This window comes from Toxotes jaculatrix, chromosome 10, assembly GCF_017976425.1.
Source record: "Toxotes jaculatrix isolate fToxJac2 chromosome 10, fToxJac2.pri, whole genome shotgun sequence".
NCBI lineage: Eukaryota > Metazoa > Chordata > Actinopteri > Toxotidae > Toxotes > Toxotes jaculatrix.
In genome coordinates, this window is record NC_054403.1 from 15,763,751 (window position 1) to 15,786,590 (window position 22,840).

Sequence of the window (22,840 nt, forward strand, 5' to 3'; positions counted from 1 at the left end):
GACTGTTATTAATTCAGGCTAATTTCCTTAAAACAGTCTCTCTGAATATTGTTCTCTTACTGTCCAGATGAGAGAAGATCTGAGTTGATAGAAATGTTGATATACTCACCTGAGTCAGTAAATACAGCACGCTCAAAGCAATAAGCTCAATGAGCAGCAGTGAAGACTTTACTCCTTTACTCAAGGAGTAATACTCCTGGTGGAGAAATAATTCATCATGCTGGATGGATGTAATTGGAACTGGTAATTGGACTCAAAGATGGCGCCCAGTCACTTGAATGAAAATTGCTCGACGATGCTGTATCCAGCTCTATTAATATATTCGTGGCTGTGTATCAAAACTCTAGTACCAAATGAAATGTGTCTGTAGCACAGTGTTGAAAACTATCAAGTATATGAAAGGAAAAAAGGAAAAAAACCTGAGGTGAAAACGTCAAACTTGAACATCTGCGCCGCTGAGAATCGATCACACCTCTGTCCTAACTCGTTCATGTTAATGTCGCATGATCCAAGAAAGGGAAGTTCAGATTATTATTGTGGCCCTTCTTTTCCTCCATACAAATTTCACAATTTGGAATTAAAGGTTTTGTCAGAGTCTTAGTTTTGATTATTAACATTAACATTATCAGGTATTTTCTGATTTAAATCAGGATAGCTTGATATTTCATTCATAGAAAAGAGGCTCAAACCATAATCATATTCCCCAGAGTGATAGACACAACATCCTTAATGTTATCTCCAGACCTGAATCTCACACACTAATTTAAATAGTCCAGATTCTAGACACTGCGTATTATTCAATACTTGTCTTAATTTTTATGGACATGAACATCTATATTTAAAAATTAGATTGTGTGACTTGGGGTCACAGGCTGACACTTGCACATCATAGCCTGACTAATATCAGACTTTCACACTGACATGCACTTAAGGCCCTCGTGATCCAGCAGCTGCTTCTCAATCTGTGTGGGATGCATTTCAGATTTGTTGCATACTGGAAACGCCGAGACACTTTCACGTCCTCATTCAACCCTCGTGTGTTCCTTCCAAACGTCTGGGGCCTGACAAACATACACACACACGTACACGGCAGCTATTTCCTGTCAGCATGTGGCTCAATGTGTAACTGAAGACAGCAGCAAAGCTGAGAATGTCAACACTGAACAGTCTTTAACTGTGCACATAGTGTTTGAAAGCTAATCGGATTTATGCAGTAAAGACCTGAACACGGTTTGGGGTCTTAGGTGGGGAGATAAATGTGTCTGTCGTGTTTAAAAAGGTCTGGTGACAACCGTTGGTTCACGGATAACAAGCCTTGATAATTAGTGGATCCAAAAAAAAAAAAAAACAAGCCAAATGGAGCACACACTGATGTTGGGAGTGAATATCTGACATAGTGTCAAGTTTGTGCGCTTGCTATTTGCCTTACCAAGAGCAAGGGGATGAAATTATTCAGGTGGACAGACTGCTTCTCTTTAATTAGAGGTGTTATCTTATGTTTATCTTCATGATACAGCAGTCCATCCTCACCTCACCAGGCAGGAGAAGCCAATCACATGTTGCCAAATCTTGTCTAAGAAAAGATCTTTATTTATAAAAACAACAGTATAACCAGTTACATACTTTACTGAAAAAAAGCAACTTCTCAGAGCCAAGGCAGGTATGAATGGTACATCATAACTTTACACGGATAGGCAACAGTACAAATATACTATGAGAGTGAAGACTGAAAAAAAAAACAAAGATGATTGGTCTCTTTTGCCTTTTAAACAAGTCAGTGGTAAAACTGGGGCTAAAAAGTAGAACAAATTGCATAATTCTCTCACCCACCGTTCCCTCATTTACAAACCCCAAAATAAAATGCAAACCAGACAGAAAAAAAGTACAAAAAAAAGGATCATCGACTAAAATGTGCTTTTTGTCCAGCTCTCAAGTTAAACATCAACATTTCTCCGCAATCTGTTAAAACTCGAGTCTCCTGAGTGAAGACACCTCCCAAATCTAAGTGTTTTTATGTAAAACGTTGCAATATAAATGCAGATGTGCATGTAAGAATGGTTAAAAAAAAACAGGCTTTTCTTTAGGAGTTTGAGGAGAAATCAGACTTTAAGAGAAGAATAATAGTCCAAAGTGTTTGTTAGTGTGAAGTAAGTCATGTCTATAGTGTTTACCTTCAGTAATAGAGCAAGGAATGGTTTGTGAAGCAGGATGCTAAAATGTTTTTAGAGTTTTAGCGGAGTATGTTCAGAGCTTCACATTTCAGAAATGGGTTTAATGTGGTCAGAGTCAAAACACAGCAGCTGAAAATGCCATTGTTTTTTCCCCACAAGGGGAGCAAAAGAAAAAGTTTGAAATTAAGGTATCAAACACAAAAAGAGGCAGTTGGTACATAAAAACTAAGAAAATTTAAAAAAAAAAAAAAAAAAAAAAATTGCTTTGTCACAGGAGCACACAATTAAAAACGGACAACATGAACAGATGAAATAATCAACGTGTGGTCTTATGGGACTGGTCCATGCGCACACGCATACACAAAAACACACTCGTTCAAAAAGGTCCATATTCATTTTTTTTTTCCCATATACACACACACACGCGCAGCCACAGGTTTTACTGTATGACAAATATACACACACCTGCCTTTTCTTGTCTACACCTGTGCTCATCCCAACTGAGAGAAAATAACTCTAGACAGGAAAATAACTCCTATATAAACATTCTCAACCTACAGGGCGACCGTTGGTCTGCCGGCGCGTCCCAGTTACATACCTCCCAACAGTCCCAGTAAAGGGACGATTTAAATTAATGAGCCAAAACTAATGCAGTCATCCCATTTTCTTTTTATATACAGTATATACCCTACATAGAAGTCTACATACAAATTCATCATTAGGATATGGGTGTTGGCAGCAATATGTCCATGACCATGACAACATTTTATCAAAAATGCTGACAATAGCAAGAGAAAACAAAAACAAGCAGGATGAGAACACCAGAATTAAATGATTGTCAACAAATGTGATTGCCTTTACAGAAGAACTATAATTTAAAAAAAAAAAATCAGAACATATTTTTGTTGCTACACTTCAATGAATTTGTAAAAAGTGGGGGTTTAACTGGACGTGTGTGTTGCACGAAGCTTTTTGCCTTCAAGCACAACCACTTTCTTTGGATGCCAACCCTCATCTTCTGATCCCATTTAGGTGGTGATAGAGAGAGAGAGAGAAAGAGAGGAGGGGAGAGGAGGAGGATGGGGGGGCGGGGTGGTAGTTTGTGCATCTCAATCTTCTCTCCTCAGTAGCAGTGGTAGGGCAGGGACGGCCCCGTCTGGGTGATGCACACTATCAGTTTTTCTGGAGGGACAGAACAAGAATGCGCTGATTATAATAGAGTTAAAATAAAAGCCTGAAAAATTGAATTTGGTTCATTTACACACTAAACAAGGAGGCAACACAAAGACTCACTATGTGGTATTAGTATGGCACGCTGCACAGGAGTGCTGTCACAATATCTAGACATTTAATACCAATACTAAATTAAATTTTATATAGTTTGAATTCAGTATTGAAATTTATTTGAAATCTGAACAAATAGTTCAGAAAGCTTTACTGGCCTAAACTTTGCTGCACATGAAATTTCAACATAATTATCCTGTCAAAAAAGATCTTGTACCTTCGAGCATTAGCAAAAGTATGCACTGATAATAAACAGATACTCTTAGTAATTTTATTTTTATGCTATATCATCATAAGAGGCTGTGTTCAGGTTGGTAGCACCTGAACATGATAGCAAAAACATGTCTACATTAGAGATTCAGATGTCAAAGTGAGGTACAGCTGTAGCACAGCGACATTTTAATCCTCCTGTCAGATTATTCAAATGGTGAATAAGATCATTTAAAAGCAAAACGAAACATGACAACATCTTATTTTAGAAAAGTAACAATCAATAATGGGTTATTATTTTACAGTAACGTCTCTAACACTGTTCGCTGATCAATTAAGTATTCTTGTTTCAAGTTTATTTTCCTGTTTAATCCTCAGTCTCATCAAAATGCTATAAATGTTGTAATAAGTCGCCAGTTCAAACAGATCTAATACAATAAATCTGTACATATTCTCCCACATGATGTTGTAATACCCTGCAGAACCACAAGAGGGTGCACTGAGGCACAAATCATAAACCACTGAGAAAAGGCAACAAACGATAGAGCTGCAGCAGAGCCGGAGACAAACATTTCACGACATGGAAATGGTATCAAACGCTCCATTACATTTCTAAAGCGAGTGTAAATCCACTCTGCCAGCTGCTGCGCCAAGATACACAAAACTATTTTGAGGCGACAAAGATCGCACCAAAATGTTACGCCAAAACCCCTTTTGCAAAAGTGACAAAGCAGTTAGAGGAAAGTCTGGTAACACAAGTAAAACTTCTAAGAAACTATTTTTCTGCGAGACCGCATTATTTTTGCTCTTGATGTTGTTTTATAGTAGTTAGAATATTTTTATTTTAGAATTAGCACTGGTATGAAAGTGAAAAGTTCTGGTGTTGTGACAACACTACTGCACAAACAACACTATTATGAGGATTTAAAACTTCATTGTCGACCTGGGATTCACCTCTACACCGACAGTCTGCGTGGACCACAATGCACAAGGAGCACCTTGCAGCATACTATACCAACATGTACACACATCACATCAGGGCATCATGTAGTATCAGTATAATAGACCTCCACCAGTGTTTGAGTACACCATCATAGACAGAGACCAGGTTTCACTGATGATCTGAAGTTGTACGAGACAAAGGAAAAAAACTCGGAGTCCATGCAGGACGAGAGGTCAGTTGGACATACCATGCTGTTACATGCAGAGGGGGGTAGAGGGGAGGGGGGGGAGGGCTAACCATCGTAGGAGTCCAACAGAGGCAGGGAGCCCTTTCTGCCCCCATACACCCCACGCTGAGAGACAACCAGAGAAAGAGAGAGAGAAGAGGGAGAGGAAGTGAGTGTAAGGAAATTAAACGGTCAGTAATCGTGAGGTTTTAAAGGCTGCCAACGAAAAAGGTTAAAATCAGGAAATATTTGTATTAGTATTAGTGGAGGAGATTAGGGGTTAGTGACGTTAAATGAGCAATCCAACATGTGAATGTGTGTAAGTGGGATTTAAAGTACCGGTAAAGTGTCTGTGGTGTCATCCAGAGTGTGCCTCCTCTCCCTCTGGTCCAGTGTAGAGTAGGCCTCTAAAATGTGATGAGGAAAAATTACCACAGACGTCTTACTGAAAAATACATTTTCTATAAATTTGTCTTGATCAAAAGCAGTGATGATAAATGTACGAACCAGGGCCAAGGTCATTTAGTGGAATCATGTCTCTCTTTTCCCCTACGATGAAGAAAAACAGGGTCAGACAAAACAAACCTATCAATAAAATATACCATCTGTAACTATTTAACCTAATGTAGGTTTTAAATGCAGCTAAAATTATTTTCACCACACATTATGTCTCTCACACTGACCTCTGCCCAGCAGTGGCGTGGTGCTGTCTTCATGGGTGCCGTTAGCTCGGGTGCTCGGGCCGTTGGTGGTGCTGGTGTTGGGGTTCAGGTTGACCATGAAGTCTGTCTTCTTCCAGCCGTCTTTCTCAAGAGGCCGGCGGAGTTCCTTATGGGCCCAGACCAGCTGCAGCACCTGGCCCGCCCCCCGCACCTCACGCTCTGAACGTTTGCTGCAGGACACAGGGAGACATGTTCAGGCTCAGGCTCTTTTTAAAGGCACCATATGCTTCCCATATCTTTAGCTCAGTGTACAAAATGCACTTACCCATCCTTGTTAATAAGCACCAGCCTCTCGATGCCCTGCGAGGCTCGAAGTGTCTTTGCTGCCTCCAGACTGTTGCCTAGCACCTCAGCGAGCGTGCTGAGTACAGACACCACCGTCTCCTCCGATAAAGTTCGCCCAGACTGACCCTGGCCTCCAGGCAGGTTGGCCACAAGGTGAGGCACTGCATGCAAACCTACAGAGAGAAAACACACAATATAATTCAGCTTTCCAAAAACTTGCACACACGCATAACAACGAACGAACAACAAATGCCGCACAGAGCAAAATAAAGCACAAGCTAACGTCCTTACCGAGCAGTTCACAGTTGCGGTTGTCGATGGCGAGGTTCCTCAAGGCTCCGGACATTGCTCTGACCACACGGTCGTTGCCGTGAGCCAGTAGTTCCGCCATCATGGGAAGCCCCTTCTCCAGACGCACGATGGCCCGGATATATCGACCATACTGAAGAACAAGCAGATGGAGAGGAAGGAATGAATGTCATTGGACACTTACAGCAGCGACAGACAGAGAGTATCATGGACTTTATCACAGCTGACTGCTCAGAGATTACTTTCACAGACTCAAAATGCTCATTCAGATTAGATTAAAGACTGAGGCATCAGTAGAAATTTATGTTTACTAATAACATATATTTTTATGACTTTGTTTTGAAATGGCACTAACAGTCCATCGGCCGGCAGACAAGTTCTGGATGGCACCGGCAGCGGCCTCTAGCACCGAGGGGTTCTTGCTCTCTCTGAGCAGCGATGTGTAAACACGCACCACCTCTGGTTGGAACAACAGCTCGTAACCTGAAGTCGACAGAAGGAAAGGGAGCGTTCGTTTAGACTGGAGTTTTACAAACCTTGCAGCATTTGTGCTGGATACAGGTAAAATCTAAACCAAACGTCACATCTATCAGCTGAGCCTGGTATTGTGAAAAGTTTCAGACCCAATATGAGACATCTTAATCTACTCTACAGACCGATGAATTAAAAGAAAAGCGACACGTACCTTTGGCGGGTGTTGTCCTCTTTGGAATATCCACCTGATCTCCGCTTCCATCATCTCCATCCTTCTTTCCTGCAACGAGAAAACAAACAAAAAAAAAAAAAGACAGGACATGAGAGTCTGAGCCGAAGAAATGGTACAGGCTTCGAGAAGCTGGTTGAGATGAGCATTCAGTTATCCTCCGTCCTCTACTTTGGTACACTGTTATGTAAAACCCAGCCATGCAACCAGTGGGACAAGCACTTTGAGCATGCAGTGTTGTTTGACATCAGGTGATCAAGCCCATGTACCACATGTGAATTCAACATTCTTATCCATTCTTATTTCTCTAGTAAACTATTATTATGCGTTAGTAGAATGAGTGATGACAGAGTGGTCAACAGTTTCCAAAAAAAAAAAAAAAAGGGTCACGAGAACACCAAGAGGAGACTCTTACCTTTGGAAAACCACTCATCTAAACAAAGCAGAGAGAGGGGAGGAAGTGAAGGTGGGTGGGAAGAAAGAAGAGAGAAAGAGGAAGAAGGGAGGAGAGAGAGTGAGGAGGAAAAGGAGGGAAACAGTGGTAGAGTGTGAAAAACAGCGACAGGTGCTTCCGCCACCAACAAGCTGAAACCCACCAGCAGCTATCCATCTTTCAACAGCAAATCTCCCAGACACTGAGTAACTCGAAAGCTGTAACAGCTGTCTGACACTGACCTTTGCCCTTTCGGGAGCCAAAGCAGCCGCCTTTGTTAGCGGGGGCAGGTCCCTGGTTGAGGGGCGTGGTCTCTGCGTAACGTTCACAGCCGGGGACTTCGCGGTGGACCTGATAGGACAGATTCCTCAGGAGGCAAACACAGTTCTCCACCAACTACAGAAAGAAGGGACGAAAAGGGGACAAGATGGTCAAACATGGAGATGCACAGAAAAGGGTGCTTTTGTCATGAGTAAAACGACCAAAGATAAAATCTTACCTTATTATCCACATCTTTGCGGTTGATCTGTGATTGGACAATGTACATGAGTGAATCCACCAATCCTGTGCATTCTCTCAGCTTTCGCCTGGCCTCGCTGCGTTCTGAACTCACATTCCTGTTGGAGAGCGGAAGACGTTAAGAACATAATTACATGTTTTCTTCTCAAAATAAGTCTCTCCTTTCTCCTTCGCTGACATTCTTGTCTTTCCCCTCATTGGTCCCTTGCATACCTAAGGCAGCCAGCAGTGTTGGTCAAGGCGGTCTCCCACTCCAGATGGCGTGGTTTGCAGCTCTCCTCGCCACCATTGCTCCCTCGCTCCCAGCCCGAGTGGGGAACTATCACCTCGTCGACTAGGGCGTGCAGGGCATGGTCCACAATCTCCATCTTTACCGCGTCGTGGGATGAGAGGTTCCACAAGGTGCCTGGGACGATATAATAAACACTGTTACTGTAACACTGTTTTGAAGTAATGAGTGAGATCAAAAGGCTTCAAGGTATAGTATAAGAAGAAAGTACATATAAAAACACAAATTACCCATACAAGCATTTTATGATCAGTGATACCTGTGATAGTGTCAGTGAGGTCCTGGTCGTGGGTTTTCCTCAGTAACCTGACCAGAGCGGGCACGCCATCGCAGTTCTTGATGGCGATCTTGTTGTCTGGGTCTCGCCCGTATGAAATGTTCTTTAGTGCTCCGCAGGCTGAGTGGTGCACCTCCTTGCTGGGGTGGTCCAGCATTGACACCAATGATGGGATACCCTTCAGTCGACGGACTTCTGACTTAACCTAGACGCGCACACACACTCAAAATTAGCAAGCTCACATCAAGGATTTACTGAACAGCGACTAGAAAAAAAGATAAAGTTGTTAAAGACAACTTTCTTTCTATGAGTTCTGCATTTGAATGTGACCTTTGTTTTACCTTGTCATTTTTGAATGTGAGATGCTGGAGGAAGGCAGCAGCGTTTGTCTTGACAGGGTCCAGACGGTAGTTCAACATGGCGATGACTTCCGGCAGCTCAGGCTGTCTCCATGAGCCAGGAGGAGGCTTCCTCAGTGTGCTGTCCAGTGAAGCCAAGCTCCCCCTGTCCAACGTCATGGGAACGCCCCAGGCGTAACGGTCTACTCCTCCCATGTCACTATCCAAAGTATCCTCACAGCTCCTGCATATCGTCGAATGAGATAAACTATTATGAGCTGCGTGTTGTGAAAACAAGTGTGAGATACAATGGCAACACAATGTATTTGTGTTTTACCTAAGTCTTCGTCTGTCCATGCCCCCAGGGCTGGGCCCCAAGCGTGGCATGGTACCGTAGCCTCCGGGGTGCATGGGAGGAGGCCCCATGCCGTAGTCATCATATCCCACACTGCGTTGGTCATCCTCCATACCGTAGTGGCCGTGGCCATAGCGCACCTCGATCGATGAGCCAATGGCCCTCATTCCCCGGCTCACCTGGGGCTGTGCTGCATAGGGGTGAAGCTGCTGATGGCTCGGGCCCCGGTAGCCAGAATCCAGGGTGCTGTAACCATCAACCGGCCTGTGGAGAGAAAGAGTGAAGCAATGTAAAGAGTGAGACATTAAAGTGACATCCCCAATCTAAACATTTCAACATCTGTTATTTGGGTTCTCAGTTCTGGTAAACGGGTTAAAACATACACGGGTGTGTATGGGGAACACAAACCTCTACATGAACTTCAAGTTTTTTTGTTAAGGCATAATTGTATCTATAAATTCTACGCTCATCAATTTCAGATTGTTTCACAGTTAAACTACTTTGACCAAAATGTCAGTTGAATCTTTTGAGTAAAATTTGACCACTTTCAAAGAACTGAAAAAAAAAATTATTTGTTGTTTAGCAAATATAGGGTTTGCTAGTAACTACCGACTGAAAACCACACCTGCTTTAACAGTTAGCTGACATTCTGGTTTGAGTGGTTAAAATGTCAACAAGCATGTATAATCCTTGTCAAACACAGAGTTTGTGAGTAATGATGCAATAAACATGACGTAACATATAACTGAATTAACAGACTCACATTCCTGGATGAATAAACTAATCATCAGATAAATGTGCCGCCACAGAAGATTCTTAGCACTCCTCTAAGTGGGGGTCTTGTACCTGTAACGATCGTCCATGTGTGAGCCCCTGCCCAGACTAGTGTACGCTTCTGATGGCGGACCACTCCGGTAGTCATCGTAACCCCCGACAGGGCCATAGTGGTAGTTTCTGGGAACTGTGGCAGTGGGGTAGTCTCCCGCTCCAGCCTGCCTGTAAGGACGGTCCAGTGTGGCGCTGTAGCCGCCCATACCGGACACCACCAGGCCCCCGTCAATGGACATCGAGTCGGAGGGCATGACTGTACGTGAGATCGGTTTCTTCATCTGAGGGAGAGTCGTGTCCGGCCGTCGTGTGGTTCCCTCATCGGAAAAGACTGAATGTACTTCCTGGGAGTCGTCCTCTGGCGTGTAGCTCTCATCTAGAGCGCCGTGTGCAGGGTCCACCATCCTGTACTGTAGTAGACACACAATACACACTATTATTTTTACTGCATAAATATAAGAAAAATAATGAAATTCACATGATAACCTAGATGCACACAAACACATACCTGTGTGCCGTTTAAGTATGCGTCCGTCAGTTTCAGTCGTTCTATGTCTGCATCCCCTAAACGCCCGTTCTGGGATGAAAGAGAGACACAACTGTGAAATTCATAGAGTAAAACTAATGCGATGCCACCACCAATTCTACTCAAAGTCATTCAAGTGAGACTGAAGGCCTGATATTCCCAGTAGCCCGGCCTGTCTATTTTCTCACAACCACCCAGATGATATTACTGATGCTGAAGCACATTCAGCGCCGAACAAACCGTCCCTGCGTGGCCGTGGTCTGTGAATCACTGCCAGACTTGGAGGAGGACATTTTGGAGTGGAGCCATTAATCCTCACACCCTACTTCCTCCTGCGCTAATCTGTTACATAATCAATGACTGTCACTCTGTATAACTTGGACACTATCTACCTTACCCTGAGTAATACCTTTTATGCAATGCAACTGCCTCAGTTATGAGGAATAGCCTCGAGCTGAATCACATGTGAACGCAAGATGACTGGGCTACCAAATGGAATACTACTGACTAATACAAGACAAAACAATGTCATGAGCCTTATCAAACACTGACGCCCACCTCACTTGCAGGAGTAGGTTATACTGCACTTTATGTTATGCCCACAAGGAGGCAGGGCTGTTATTAAAAAGAAATGGGAAGTGAAGCCTGGACTTTAATAAGAATGACACACTTCCTCTACAGCTGGTCTTTCCTATAATACCGTCTCATTTACAAGCAGCTCTATGATACATTTAGAGCAGTGCTAGAAAAGAATGCATATCATCTTCTATTTTTTTTTTTAGAAATAACATGTACAGTTAGCACAAGGCCAAAAAAACTCAGAATCCTTCTCGCTTAGCCTTCATCCTCCAGCTGCTTCACGCTAATCAAAAGGAGCGTCTTCCAAGGATTCAAAGAGACAAAACATGAGATCTAATCTATGTCAGCAAGCCCTTAAAATGGAAGGAAAATATTTACTCAGTCGGTGTACAATGCCAAGCGCAGAAAAAAAAAAAGTGCCTAAATGGATACCCCTGAACACTGCACCGCCTGAGCCTTTGTGTTACCTGAGAGCATAATGATAATGGCTCTGCTTTAATTGTTCCACCAAGCCCATAGGCACCTAAGTGAAGTCTTTTAATAGGGACAACAATACGGGACAAGAAGGAAAAAGCAGGACCACATCCAACCAAAGAACTCCGCTATAAAACAGAGTCTTAGCAGAGACAGAGCATATATTATTTTCTACTGCAATATTAATACTGTGATAAAGTTAAGTTTCTTGAAAGACAGCTGGTAGATAAAATAACCATACGTGAATGTCTGTTTTTGGTGCATCAGGTAAGTTAAGTACCTTTTAGATGAAGGTACTTGATCACATTGATGTAAAAATCTCATACAAACTGTCACTGTGGTCAAATTCAACAAAAAGTTATTAAAGTGACAGCTACCATGGTATTCACAATCTCAATCAGAGCTGAAACAATTTAATTAATCAATTAGTACACTGACAAAAAAATAATCTGCAACGATTATGATAATTGATATTGTTTTTTTTTAAGAATTTGACTGCTCAAAGGTGAATATTTATTTAATAAAAACACTGCATGCAAATGAATACTTAATACTTATGATGCAAGAACAACAGAAGTAATGAATGCTGCATTTTATCAAGTGTTTGCCAAATGAAAGACAAAATCATTCACGATGATAAGAATTCAGACTGAATGCAGAACTATGCAACACATGCAGATGGTCACATACCAAAAAAAACAACATGCTGGAACAAAGAAGAAAATAAGTGAGATTCCCCAGCAGGGGCAGACGAAAGGTGTACACGCGAGTGTCAGAGTGTATCCGGTGAGTGACACTGAAGGCATGCTGACAGTGTGCGATGATGACCAACTCAGGCATGTTGAAAGCAGCAGAGGTATGTGCAGGCGCAAACTGATATGTTTGAAGATGAGGGCAAACAGGCAGATGGTCTTACAAGATACATAAACAATGAAGAACGACATTTGCTGACAACGCCCACAAACGTACAGAGACACAAACTCTCTGAGCACTGGTGGAGAGGAGGCAAGGCGGAGGAGAGAAGGGATGAACGATGAACGGGTTGATGTCAGAGGGAGAGAAATGAATGAATGAATTCACTGGAAGGACTGAACGGAGGGAATGATGATCCATGTGTTGGAGGTGACAGATGGGAGCTGTAGAAGGCTAACAGAGATTCTGGACGGGGATGTTAGAATATACTCGGGGTGTGTTACCTGTGTGTGAGGGAGGGGGCGACCCAGCGCTGAGGGGCTGGCGGCAGGGAGGCCCACTCTCCTCCTCTCCTCCTCCAGCGCCCGGGTCAGCTGTTCAAACTGCACCTCCTGCTCCCTGACTGACTCCAGCAGAGCCGCTGCGCTCTCACACTGCTCCATACACACTACACCGCCCCAAGGGGAGAGAGGGGGGGGCGTTACATACATCCATGCAACCTCAAACACGCTAAAGCACAGGGAGAGGCAGTCTGACAGAATCAGACACACCTCTCCATATCAAGTATAGCAACTTTCAGAGGATGCAGGATATCCTGACTAATGTTAGGTAGGATCTGATTTGTCTGCTGACAACATTTTGCTTGGTGACTTTGGGCTGTGGTGACATCTTGGAAACCCACTGGTACTGCAGGGATTGCGTAACAGTTTATCTCTACTTTTGACTAATGAACATGGTTGTGGCGCAATGATCCTCAAAGTTATTTACTCAAAGTTACTTTAAAAGTGGCTGATCTGCTCAAATTTTATGTTTGCCTTAACAATACTGGACCATGTCAGCACTGATGAAATCAATTTCAGAGGAAGCGCGTTAAATGCATCATTGTTAACATTAAGAGAAGCAGCGAATTCATTCCAGGATGGTGCTTGGTGAAAAAAATGCCTCAGAACAATAAACTACTCAATCAGTGCCATTGTCGAGTGACACGATGCTGTAAATTTGTCGGCATTAACAAACACTACAGAAGGAGATTAAGGCTGATGGAGGAGAGAGTCGAGCTGTTTTCTTGAACTCTGGACAATTTCTGGAGAATCAGGTCCATAGTTGCCCTTTCATACATGCAGCAAACAAGCGAACAAACTGTTCACGTGAGGCACATTCTCACCTACTGAAAATACTTAGTTTGGTTTAGACCAGTGGCGGAGCCTCGAAAACAACGTGCAGGAAGTGTGACAGAAAGTCTGTTTAATGCCGGGTTCTACTGATTCAGACATCGGCATTCTCCCATGCAGCTCTTCTGGGTAATGTCTAGATAAGTTCAGGGTTACAGTCCATGTGTGAAAGCACTTTCAGAATCCTTAAACCCCGGGTTATTGCATTGGACATTAATATTGCAACACACTGGTCATGATGATGTGGACGCAGTTATTGCAATATTAAATATTAAAATTGTCAATACGACCATCCCCCTACATACAGATCAATACACACATCAGTGCTCAGCGCATGCATGGAGGAGTGCTCTGGGCTTCGGACACATTTAGAGGCCACACCAGAGAATTCGTTCTTAAATCCAAACAGCAGATAAAGAGAGGTTTTTGAATGAGTCCTCTACAGTTTGCAGACTTTGTAAAAAAAAAAAAAAACTGATATATTACCAGAACACTATGAGCAAACTTTAAAAGGGAAACAACATTTTTGTTCTACCTTTTAGAAGAATATGGAGCGTCCTATCTGCCTGGTGTTGTCTTCAATTAAAATGAGTCTATCCTTGGTTATGTCACTATTTTTTTTTTGACTATTTTAGCCGTGCATCAGCAGGATAACTTAAGGTGATACAATATCTGCACAAAAAAAGTGTCAGACAAAGAAGACAGGGCCTGTTTCACACAAAAAGAAGCACCCCTAACACTTGTTGGAGGAAGTTTAACAGCACAACACAGAACATTCAATTTAATGAGAACTGCATAGTTCTCTTTACAGCTTAGACACAAAGCGGAACACACATCAGCAGACAACCTCATTTCAGAGAAAATCAGGAATACACACCTTGACCTGCGGGCGTGGTTTGGTAGAAGAGGTGAGAGATCACGCCAAGGTCTGAGGATGAGCTCTAGCGGCTCATGTGTAGCAGGTCACCGAACCACCAAGGCCAGAAACAAGGAGGAACAGACTGCAGAGAGAGGACGACAGAGGGGTGTAGGAAAGAGAATAATACCGGGGGGGGGGGGGGTGCTTTAGTGAAGGCTGAAGCCACCTCTGTTTGAAAAACAGCAACACAGTGAGAATACCGTACAAGTGTGTCAACAAGGTTGTGTTTGCTCTGCGATCAGAAAAACACAGCAAGAGACCGAGACATACAGTAGCTCCAGCCTTTAGACACACCCTGTATTTACCCAACATTTGGCCTGCATACGGGAGCTAGCTGCGGTAAGTAGTCCAACTTGCGGCTCTTTCTGGGCCAGAGAGCAGACTGTCAGCAGATAAGTTTTAGAGATAGTAACATCCTTCATCCTCATATGTTCTCTTATCAACTCATCTTTTCCCTCTCCAGGTTAACCTTGGCTTTTTTTTAAAAGCTTTTCGTCAAGCCTTTTCTCTCTAATCGGTTTTCATCTAACTCTGGCCCAACTCTTTCAGTTTGCTACTCTTGTTCTTTCAACTTAACAGCCTTTTATCCCTCCCCCTCGACCTCTTGGTTATCTTGGCTGAGAGCTCAGAAAAAAAAAGACATTGTTATACCAGAGCTAAACAAGTGGAGACTCAGATCCTCTTATCTGTTAATACACCCTCTGCTGCAGCAGCCTGACTCCCCACAGCCCTGGCTTGAAAGTTGAATAAACCCAGCATTGCGCCACACACACACACACACACACACACACACACACACACACACACACACACACACACACACACCTGCATGACCAGTTAGACAAGGTGGGGTGGGGGGGGCAGATTTCAGTTTCTCAATGTCTCTCTCTGTCTAGCCAACATGCACAGACACACTTCATTGGACGGCCAACGAACAGGTACCTGCATTTACACTTCACGCAGCAGGTGTTTGTGTGTACGACAGGTAGAGTGTTAACAAGTGCAAACAAAGAGACGAGCAAATGTGTAATGAGCTCAAAAGGAGAGATGGTGACGAATGACTCACAGTTTCACCTGCTTCTGATTGTGCAAAAAAAAAAAAAAGCAGAAAAAAAAGATGTGATGATATCACGGCTATTACAACACACTTTATCTGGTAAAGTGAAGCAGCGTCTGTTCCTGGATCTCTGTCAAATGAATGAGTAATAGACGCACACATACGTATATGTTCTTTGCTTATTTAAAAAAAATCCCAGCTTGGGGTGTGCCCAGTGTGGGAAAAAAGGGGAGGACAGTGAAACGGCCTGCTGAGAAGATGAGGAGTGGCTGCAGTGGATTTCACAAGACAAAGGAATGTGTAGGAACCAAAACCAGGATTTGCATGTGGGACAAGGATGACTGACAGGAAGACATGATGTCAGACACACGCTATCCTGTGTTTGGTGACTGTGGCGCCCCAGAGCCATAACCTCCCACCTGAGCAAATCACAAACTGCTGTCCTGCACCACACATGCCTATATATGGTCACGGCCAGGACAGGGTTGATATTATCCACCGCAGACAGAGAGAGACGGGCAGAGAGCTGCAAACAAATAAAACAAGCAGAAAGACTGGCAGTGAAAAAGACAGAAGGGGAGAGAGGGTGAGCAGGAGTGAAAGGGAGGGGGGGGGGGGGTTGAAGATAAGGAAAGGAGTGCTGAATAAAAGATAAAAGCTAATCTTGCATTCCTAGCATTGTCTCCTGCCAATTCAGCACAGCAGCCCACCCACTCACCCACTGTAAAACGACCTTAGAGGGCCACAGGCTAATAATCATTCAGAGGTCTGTCGCAGCACTTTAAGGCAAGTTCATTGGTCACGGGGACTCAGAGAAACACAAACTATTTGACCATAATTATACGCCACATGTAAACACTGGCTCGCTCTTCATTTTATCTCTGACGCAGCGTATAATCATTATTTTACATGCTACACACTATCTGAGTTCACTAATGAGTGCTACTGTCATTCATACAAGATTAATTATAAACTGTGAGTAATATATCTTGGCATGTTTACTTGGAAATGTGATTCTGTGTGTGTGTGTGTGTGTGTGTGTGTTTTAACCACAGCCACAGGAGGGAATTTGCAGCTGTCTGTCCAGGAGGTTGTTGGAACAATGAGAAGTTTGTGCAACTGAGAGCATAAACGCGAGTGTGAAAAGAGCTGGAGAGCAAGTAGGACATCATTGGACACAACTGAGTGGGAGTGCATCTGTGTGTGTGTGTGTGTCGAGTTCACGTCACCCCTTACACACACTCACGACTTCTGTCATCCTCCGCCTGTCTACCTCTCTCACAGCTGTTAGCTTCAGCCTTGAAAGTCTGCGGTGACTTTCAATGAACAATGAAAACAATCAGAGTCGTACCACACTCACTCCCCTCCCCTTTCCCCTCTTACCTGCTTCCTGAGAAACAGGATGTTATGGATTCAACATCAGAGATAAGTAAAGGGACACAGTGGCTACTTTGGCTCACTAAAAAACATTTTCCACAACAGAACAGCTTGTACAGAAAGCCATGTGATCCTATGGGGTGTAGACTTTAGTAACCATTCTGATGTTTGGCTTCCTCCATTAACAGAGGGTTCTTGCGGTGAAAATCTCCCCTGGTCAATATGTCGGTCACATGACCACAAACCACTTCCCACTTTGCTAATCAGCTGTTTTCTGTTCTGCTTCCATGACCTTTCAGATGCCACCTCTGTGAACCCGCATGACTGAATATCATAATTTTATCATAAGTTACTATATTTTGGTTTGTTTATTTAGGAAATAGTTCCCACAGTCTAACCACTGAATCCTCACACATTCTTATTTTTTTGAGGAGTTGAAACAGTTAGTTGACTGACAGGTCAAATCTATTGACAATTTTCACAAGTGATTAATTGCTTAGGGGATTTATAGGCAAAAAAGATTTGCTTGTTCCAGTGCTAGAAATATTTGCTTATTATTACAGCAATTTTATTGTCTTCAGGTTTGCACTGTTCACTGGACAAAGCAATCTGACAAAATCGGAGTTTAGGGAAATTTTCATGTCCAAACAGACCACTTCAAGAAAAGTAAAAGAAAAGCAGCAAAACACATTTTAGTATAAGAGCAGAAATTGCTGAGAAACTAAGTATGGACTGAACCTGAGACTTTATTCACTACACTACATGGACTTTCAATGTCCAAAAGGCCACGTATAAGTCACTATCAACAGAAAAAATCCTTAAAGGGAGGGTACACAAAGAAAAGGTCATGTTCAGCTGTCCCAAATATGACTGTAGCAAATGGTCAGAGCACCGGTGCCTTGAGGTCAACGACTGCTCAAACATCTGATCGAACCCTGACACACCACGAGTCATGTATCTGTATCGGCTTCTGGGTGCATTCAGTCAGCATGACTCACTCAGTCCTGTCAGAAGACATCTGTGATCACACACACACACATGAAACCAACAACACAGCCTTTGTCCACTTAATGAAACTCTGGCTAATGCAATAAGTGCCTACACCTGCCATAAGCAGCAAAAACTCCAACTAAAACAACATATTCACTGTCAAAACGCACATCTGTTCATGCATCTTGCGGTGACTGACACTGCAATTTGCTGATAAGTCAGTGTGATGCCACCGGCGCTGGTTTAAGCTGAGCGTGGATTGTAATGGGATTGAAGCTTTAGCCCACTAATCCACTTACCTCCTAACACATACACACATCATGTTGACATGCACGCACATACGTACACACACACACACACTCATTTGGCCCTTTGTGGATTAACTTGCACACCTAAAGAGGGCAGACACAATTGCAGTTGGTGTTGGGAGCACACATCAACAATCAAACGATGACTTGGAGACAAGTAGCCAGGAAAGGCTGATACATGGGTGTTCACACTCACATATGGTGTTATTAGTGGCGGCACCTGCAGGACCGGCCCAGTGATACCTACACACACAGCCTTATAACCATGAACCAAGACAGTACTAAAGCCCACAAGGAACACACTAACCTACACTGCAATATGCGCCTGCATGAAACCAATGTTTATGAGGAAAAAGTTAGTTTGTTTGTTCACACTCCGGCTGACAGTTATCCCCACCCAGGCATTTATTTTCCTACCAAAGCAAGTTCACACAGGACCCACCCAACAGGTTCACAGGCTGACACACTCAAAATCCCAGTCTGTGCGAAAAACTACAACTGAGGGACCACCACCCTTAAAACAGACTCAGATACACAAAACAGGCTCGACGTACAGTGCGCATACATGTCAAGTCGAACAAGTAGTGCTGTTTCCAATAACCTTAAACTACACTCTTATCTCCGGGCCTGAGGTGATGAAATTCACTGATAAAACTGTCTGCTTCCGACGGAAGGACGCTTAAAAAGACGAGACAGCACCAACAGCAACATTAACTAGGTCAAACCATAGTAAATGTATATGACCAGGGAACCAAACCCGGTCTACTTCAGCGTTGCAAACCCGCCTGACCCTCACGTTGTCATGCCCCCTGTTGATCTCCAAACCCTCTCCTCACAGGCAGACTTTTGCCGTGGACCATCTGGAGCCGGCAAAACTTACCTAGTAGCCCCCGCCCTCCCGGATCTAAGAAACAAAATCCAGCATACAGTCCTGAATTGATTTGCCAGCGTAATACATCAATCTGGGACAAGAGCAACGAGCAACGAGTTGGCAGCATTAGCTAAACATGGAGTCAGTAACAAAAACACATTGGTATAAAATGACTCTCACGAACAAAGACACGCATTTGCGCTTTGGGTAAATCTGTGGTTCTGCTAACGCTACCGACCAGATAAATGACAATGCCGGAGATCAAATCAGCCCAGTTGGACACAACGCTCGCCCAGCACCCGTGTGACCTGGTTTGGCTGTCCTGCTACGTTAGCATCACAATAACCCACATAGCCGACAAGCAGGCTAGCGTTAGCATAGCAAACAGATTAGCCGCAAGAACTGGAGTTGGCGTGCGCTCAGCTAAGAGGCCATTTAAGCTAATTTAGGCGGTATCGTCTGTCTTTAACCTTCGGTACCAAGGGCCGGTTTCAAATCAGTTATCACAGGCACGAAACGCAACCGCAGTGGCTCACGGCGTGAACTTTAACTTAGCATCGACGGCTAACGTTAGCATCGGAGAGCCGTGCTGCTGATATTTCGATGTGACCACTCCTTGCCAACGCTGCAGTGCAGCCACTATGTGTGCGGGAAAGAAAAAAAACAAAACAAAGAAATATACAACGCGAGCCCCCGTCACAAAACCCATCCGGCAATATTTATGAATTTCACTCACCTGCTCGTGGAAAGCCTGCCCCGACGCCTTCCAGACTACTACGCGTTTTGGTGTGTTTTCTCCCCTCTTTCCCCCTCCTTCTCCGGGTTCTGGGTCAAGCTCGTTAAAGACGAAGCGACATCACCGAGGTTTCTCTTAAAGGGAGGGCGGGACCAACCAGCGGCTTTACCGTAAACACTGCGCGCACACAGGTCCTCCTCTCATGCAGGTGTCGGGCCCACTCATTCATTCGTCAGAAATCTCCCATCTCCGACAAAGCCTTTATTATGATTAACCTTATTTATGACCAACTTTATACATGGAAGTTTGAATATTTCGCCGGACACCCAGAAACCAAGCAGTACCCTAAAGCAAAAATTATTTGTTGATGACTGACTTATCAACTGATTATTACTGATTAAGTGGCAACAGTTTTGAAATAAACTACCAAAATAAAAATAATAACCAGCACCAGCTTCACAAATGGAAACATCTACTAGTTTCCCAGTTCTCTATGGTGGCAAACTCAACAAGTTTGGGGTTTTGACTGTTAGGTCAGACAACAAAAGCAATTTGAATATGTTAATTTGGGTTTCATGGGATAATTTCAGGCCTTTTTCCTTACATTTACAAACTAAATAATGGAACAGATGTTGATCATGAAAATAAAATTCTAGCCGCAGCCTTACAGTAATTCTATGATGGATTAATACTAGCTCGCCCAAGGTTTTCTGTGTGTTAATAACTTGACATGGAGAAAAAAAAAGGAAGAAATTTGATAAAACACAACTTCACCACAAATATGAACTAAAACAATTAAGGTGTTCAAACTTGATTTTTACAGAGTCCCTCTACAAGAGAAGGCTTGTTGTCAGTTGATACTGTACTTCAGTGATGCAAGTTTCTAACAAATTTGTGATTCATCAAATTACGTACACCAAAATGATTAGTGGTAAACCTGGCACTGTTGGTGCCTGCATTGCTCAGTTGGTAGTCCAACCCTGTATAAAACACACAGTATCAGAAATTAGCAAGCCTATGATTGTGAAAGGGGGAGTAGGAGATTTAAATTCAGTTGCAGCAGTGGAATAAGTAGGCTACCTCCCACTGCCTCCCCTCTCCTACCGTTTTCCATCTGACACTCCCTCTCCCTCACATATACACACTCTAATGTCATTTCATTGATTGCTCAAGAACAATGGGCCAAAGAGGAAGCAGCATTTCGTGGGGAAGTACAACAGCAGCATTCCACACCAACGCGACAAAACTACTGGCACAAAACCACTACCAGCGACCATCACATCACCCGCATGTGCTTAATCAGTAACACATGTAGTAAGAGATGAATCATGTCTGACCAGAGAACTATTTTGGGATGACTGCATGACTGTAAGTCTAAAGCATCACTGAAGTATCAAACTTCACGTTTTCTCTTATCTTATTCTCTTATTTATTTATTTTTACAGCTTTTAGAGTAATTGTTATAGTTAAAGGCCTGTTCTTTAAATTTTAATGTATTTCTGACTTTATTTTGATATTGGGGTGAAATCAAAGCCAAACAAGTAGAAACTTAACAAACAATACTTTAGTGTGGGCAGGATGGAAAGAGGAACAATGGAAGGAATTTCCCCCAGTTTCCTTAAGAGTCCCACCACCCAACACCCCCCCCCCCCCCCCCCCCCCACACACACACACACATACACACACATACACACACACATACACACACACAAGCTCCACACACAACACTACAGTATGAGTAAACCTGAGTCACAATAATTACTCGGGGAAAAAAAAACAATGCTGCACTCTAGAGGTGCAAAATGAGACTTGTCAGATGTTAAACTGTTTTTTAAAAAAACACATTTATTCATGATTGCATATCCAGACTACAAATCCACAGACAGAATCCACACTAAATTGCTTATTGCCCAGTCTGAAACTATCTGGAAGTATAAAAAGAGGGAAAAGAGAGCTGAGAACAGCAGTGGAGGTAGTTTGTTTTTAAATGAAACATACACTCATACAATGGGGTCCAAAAGTCTGAGAACACTTGTCTTGATACTTTTTTTGAATGTCATTCTAATTTTTTCATTACAAATGATAATATTAGCTTGACAATTTGTGTGAAAAGTTTAATTTTTGACAGACTGCACTCTAGCTGGCGTAGACTCCACATGTCCAAATAGCTTCTTGTGGTGTTACAGTCTTGACTTTCTTAGTCTTCAAGTGCCCCCTTAAAATGTTAAGTGGAGTTGAAGTCAGGTGACTGTGGAGGAGAGTCCATTATAGTCAGGACTCCTTGGTCTTCAAATAGTTCTTGCAAAACTTTGAGGTACATTTGGGGGTCATCATCCTGCTGCAGTGTGAATCCATAGGGTACAGCATGTCTCTGAAGAATGGAGTGGTACTTCTCCTCGGTCAGGGTGTTCTCAATTCGGTGCAGGTGTCCAAATATAGAGAAGGCAAAACACCCCCAGACTTGAACCTCCTTGTTTCACTTGGTGGTTTATTCTCTCTCCTCTTCATCTACTTACACAGACCTTTCTGTTACTGCCATAAATCTCAAACTTGGATTCATCAGTAAATAGGACTTTTTTCCAGTCATCCTATTTCTTAGCCCAACCCAAGCGTTTGGCCTCCTTTCCCGTCCTAAGTAACAGCTTAGAAGCTGCTACTCGTCCTCTGAGACCACAACAAGACAGCCTTCTTTTGACTGTTCTTTTGCCGATTGGAGTCTTGCGTTCTTTATTTAGCAAATTCTGTATCTGCGATGAGGTTGTTTTTCAGTCTCTCAGGGAACTAAGCTTGATGCATTGATCTTCAGATGTTGTGGTCTATTTTGCTCTGCTGGATTGTGCTTTGGATACAACTGATCCAGATTCTGCAAAGCGACTTCCATGCACTGCCCCCTTTAGAAGCCATGATTTAACACCTAAGTGTCATCTGAATGCATGCTTCAGTGGGAGGGTGTTGGCCTAGAAATAGTGAAGAATCTTAAATATTTCTTCCTCATTTTACTTGACATAACTTCTTAGGTTTTTAAAT

General features: G+C 43.2%; 1 protein-coding gene across 4 annotated transcripts; it reads right to left on the reverse strand.

Moving 5' to 3' along the window:
* Positions 1-1,567: 1,567 nt before the first annotated feature.
* On the reverse strand, positions 1,568-19,939 carry LOC121188073 (catenin delta-1-like). Of its 4 annotated transcripts, XM_041047623.1 has the most exons (21): positions 19,814-19,939; positions 14,433-14,556; positions 12,668-12,831; positions 10,401-10,469; positions 9,911-10,302; positions 9,047-9,328; positions 8,713-8,953; positions 8,354-8,576; positions 8,019-8,211; positions 7,786-7,903; positions 7,529-7,682; positions 7,269-7,286; positions 6,836-6,904; positions 6,506-6,633; positions 6,133-6,283; positions 5,822-6,014; positions 5,518-5,726; positions 5,342-5,383; positions 5,174-5,241; positions 4,856-4,960; positions 1,568-3,353 (listed from the first exon to the last, which is right to left on the reverse strand). In XM_041047623.1, exons 3-20 carry the CDS (start codon positions 12,824-12,826, stop codon positions 4,901-4,903), a joined length of 2,769 nt encoding a protein of 922 aa, XP_040903557.1. In that variant the 5' UTR covers positions 12,827-12,831; positions 14,433-14,556; positions 19,814-19,939; the 3' UTR covers positions 1,568-3,353; positions 4,856-4,900. The 4 variants fall into 4 exon arrangements, with proteins under 4 accessions (XP_040903557.1, XP_040903560.1, XP_040903558.1 ...); XM_041047626.1 differs by lacking the exon at positions 12,668-12,831; XM_041047624.1 differs by lacking the exon at positions 7,269-7,286.
* Between the last annotated feature and the right edge of the window lie 2,901 nt (positions 19,940-22,840).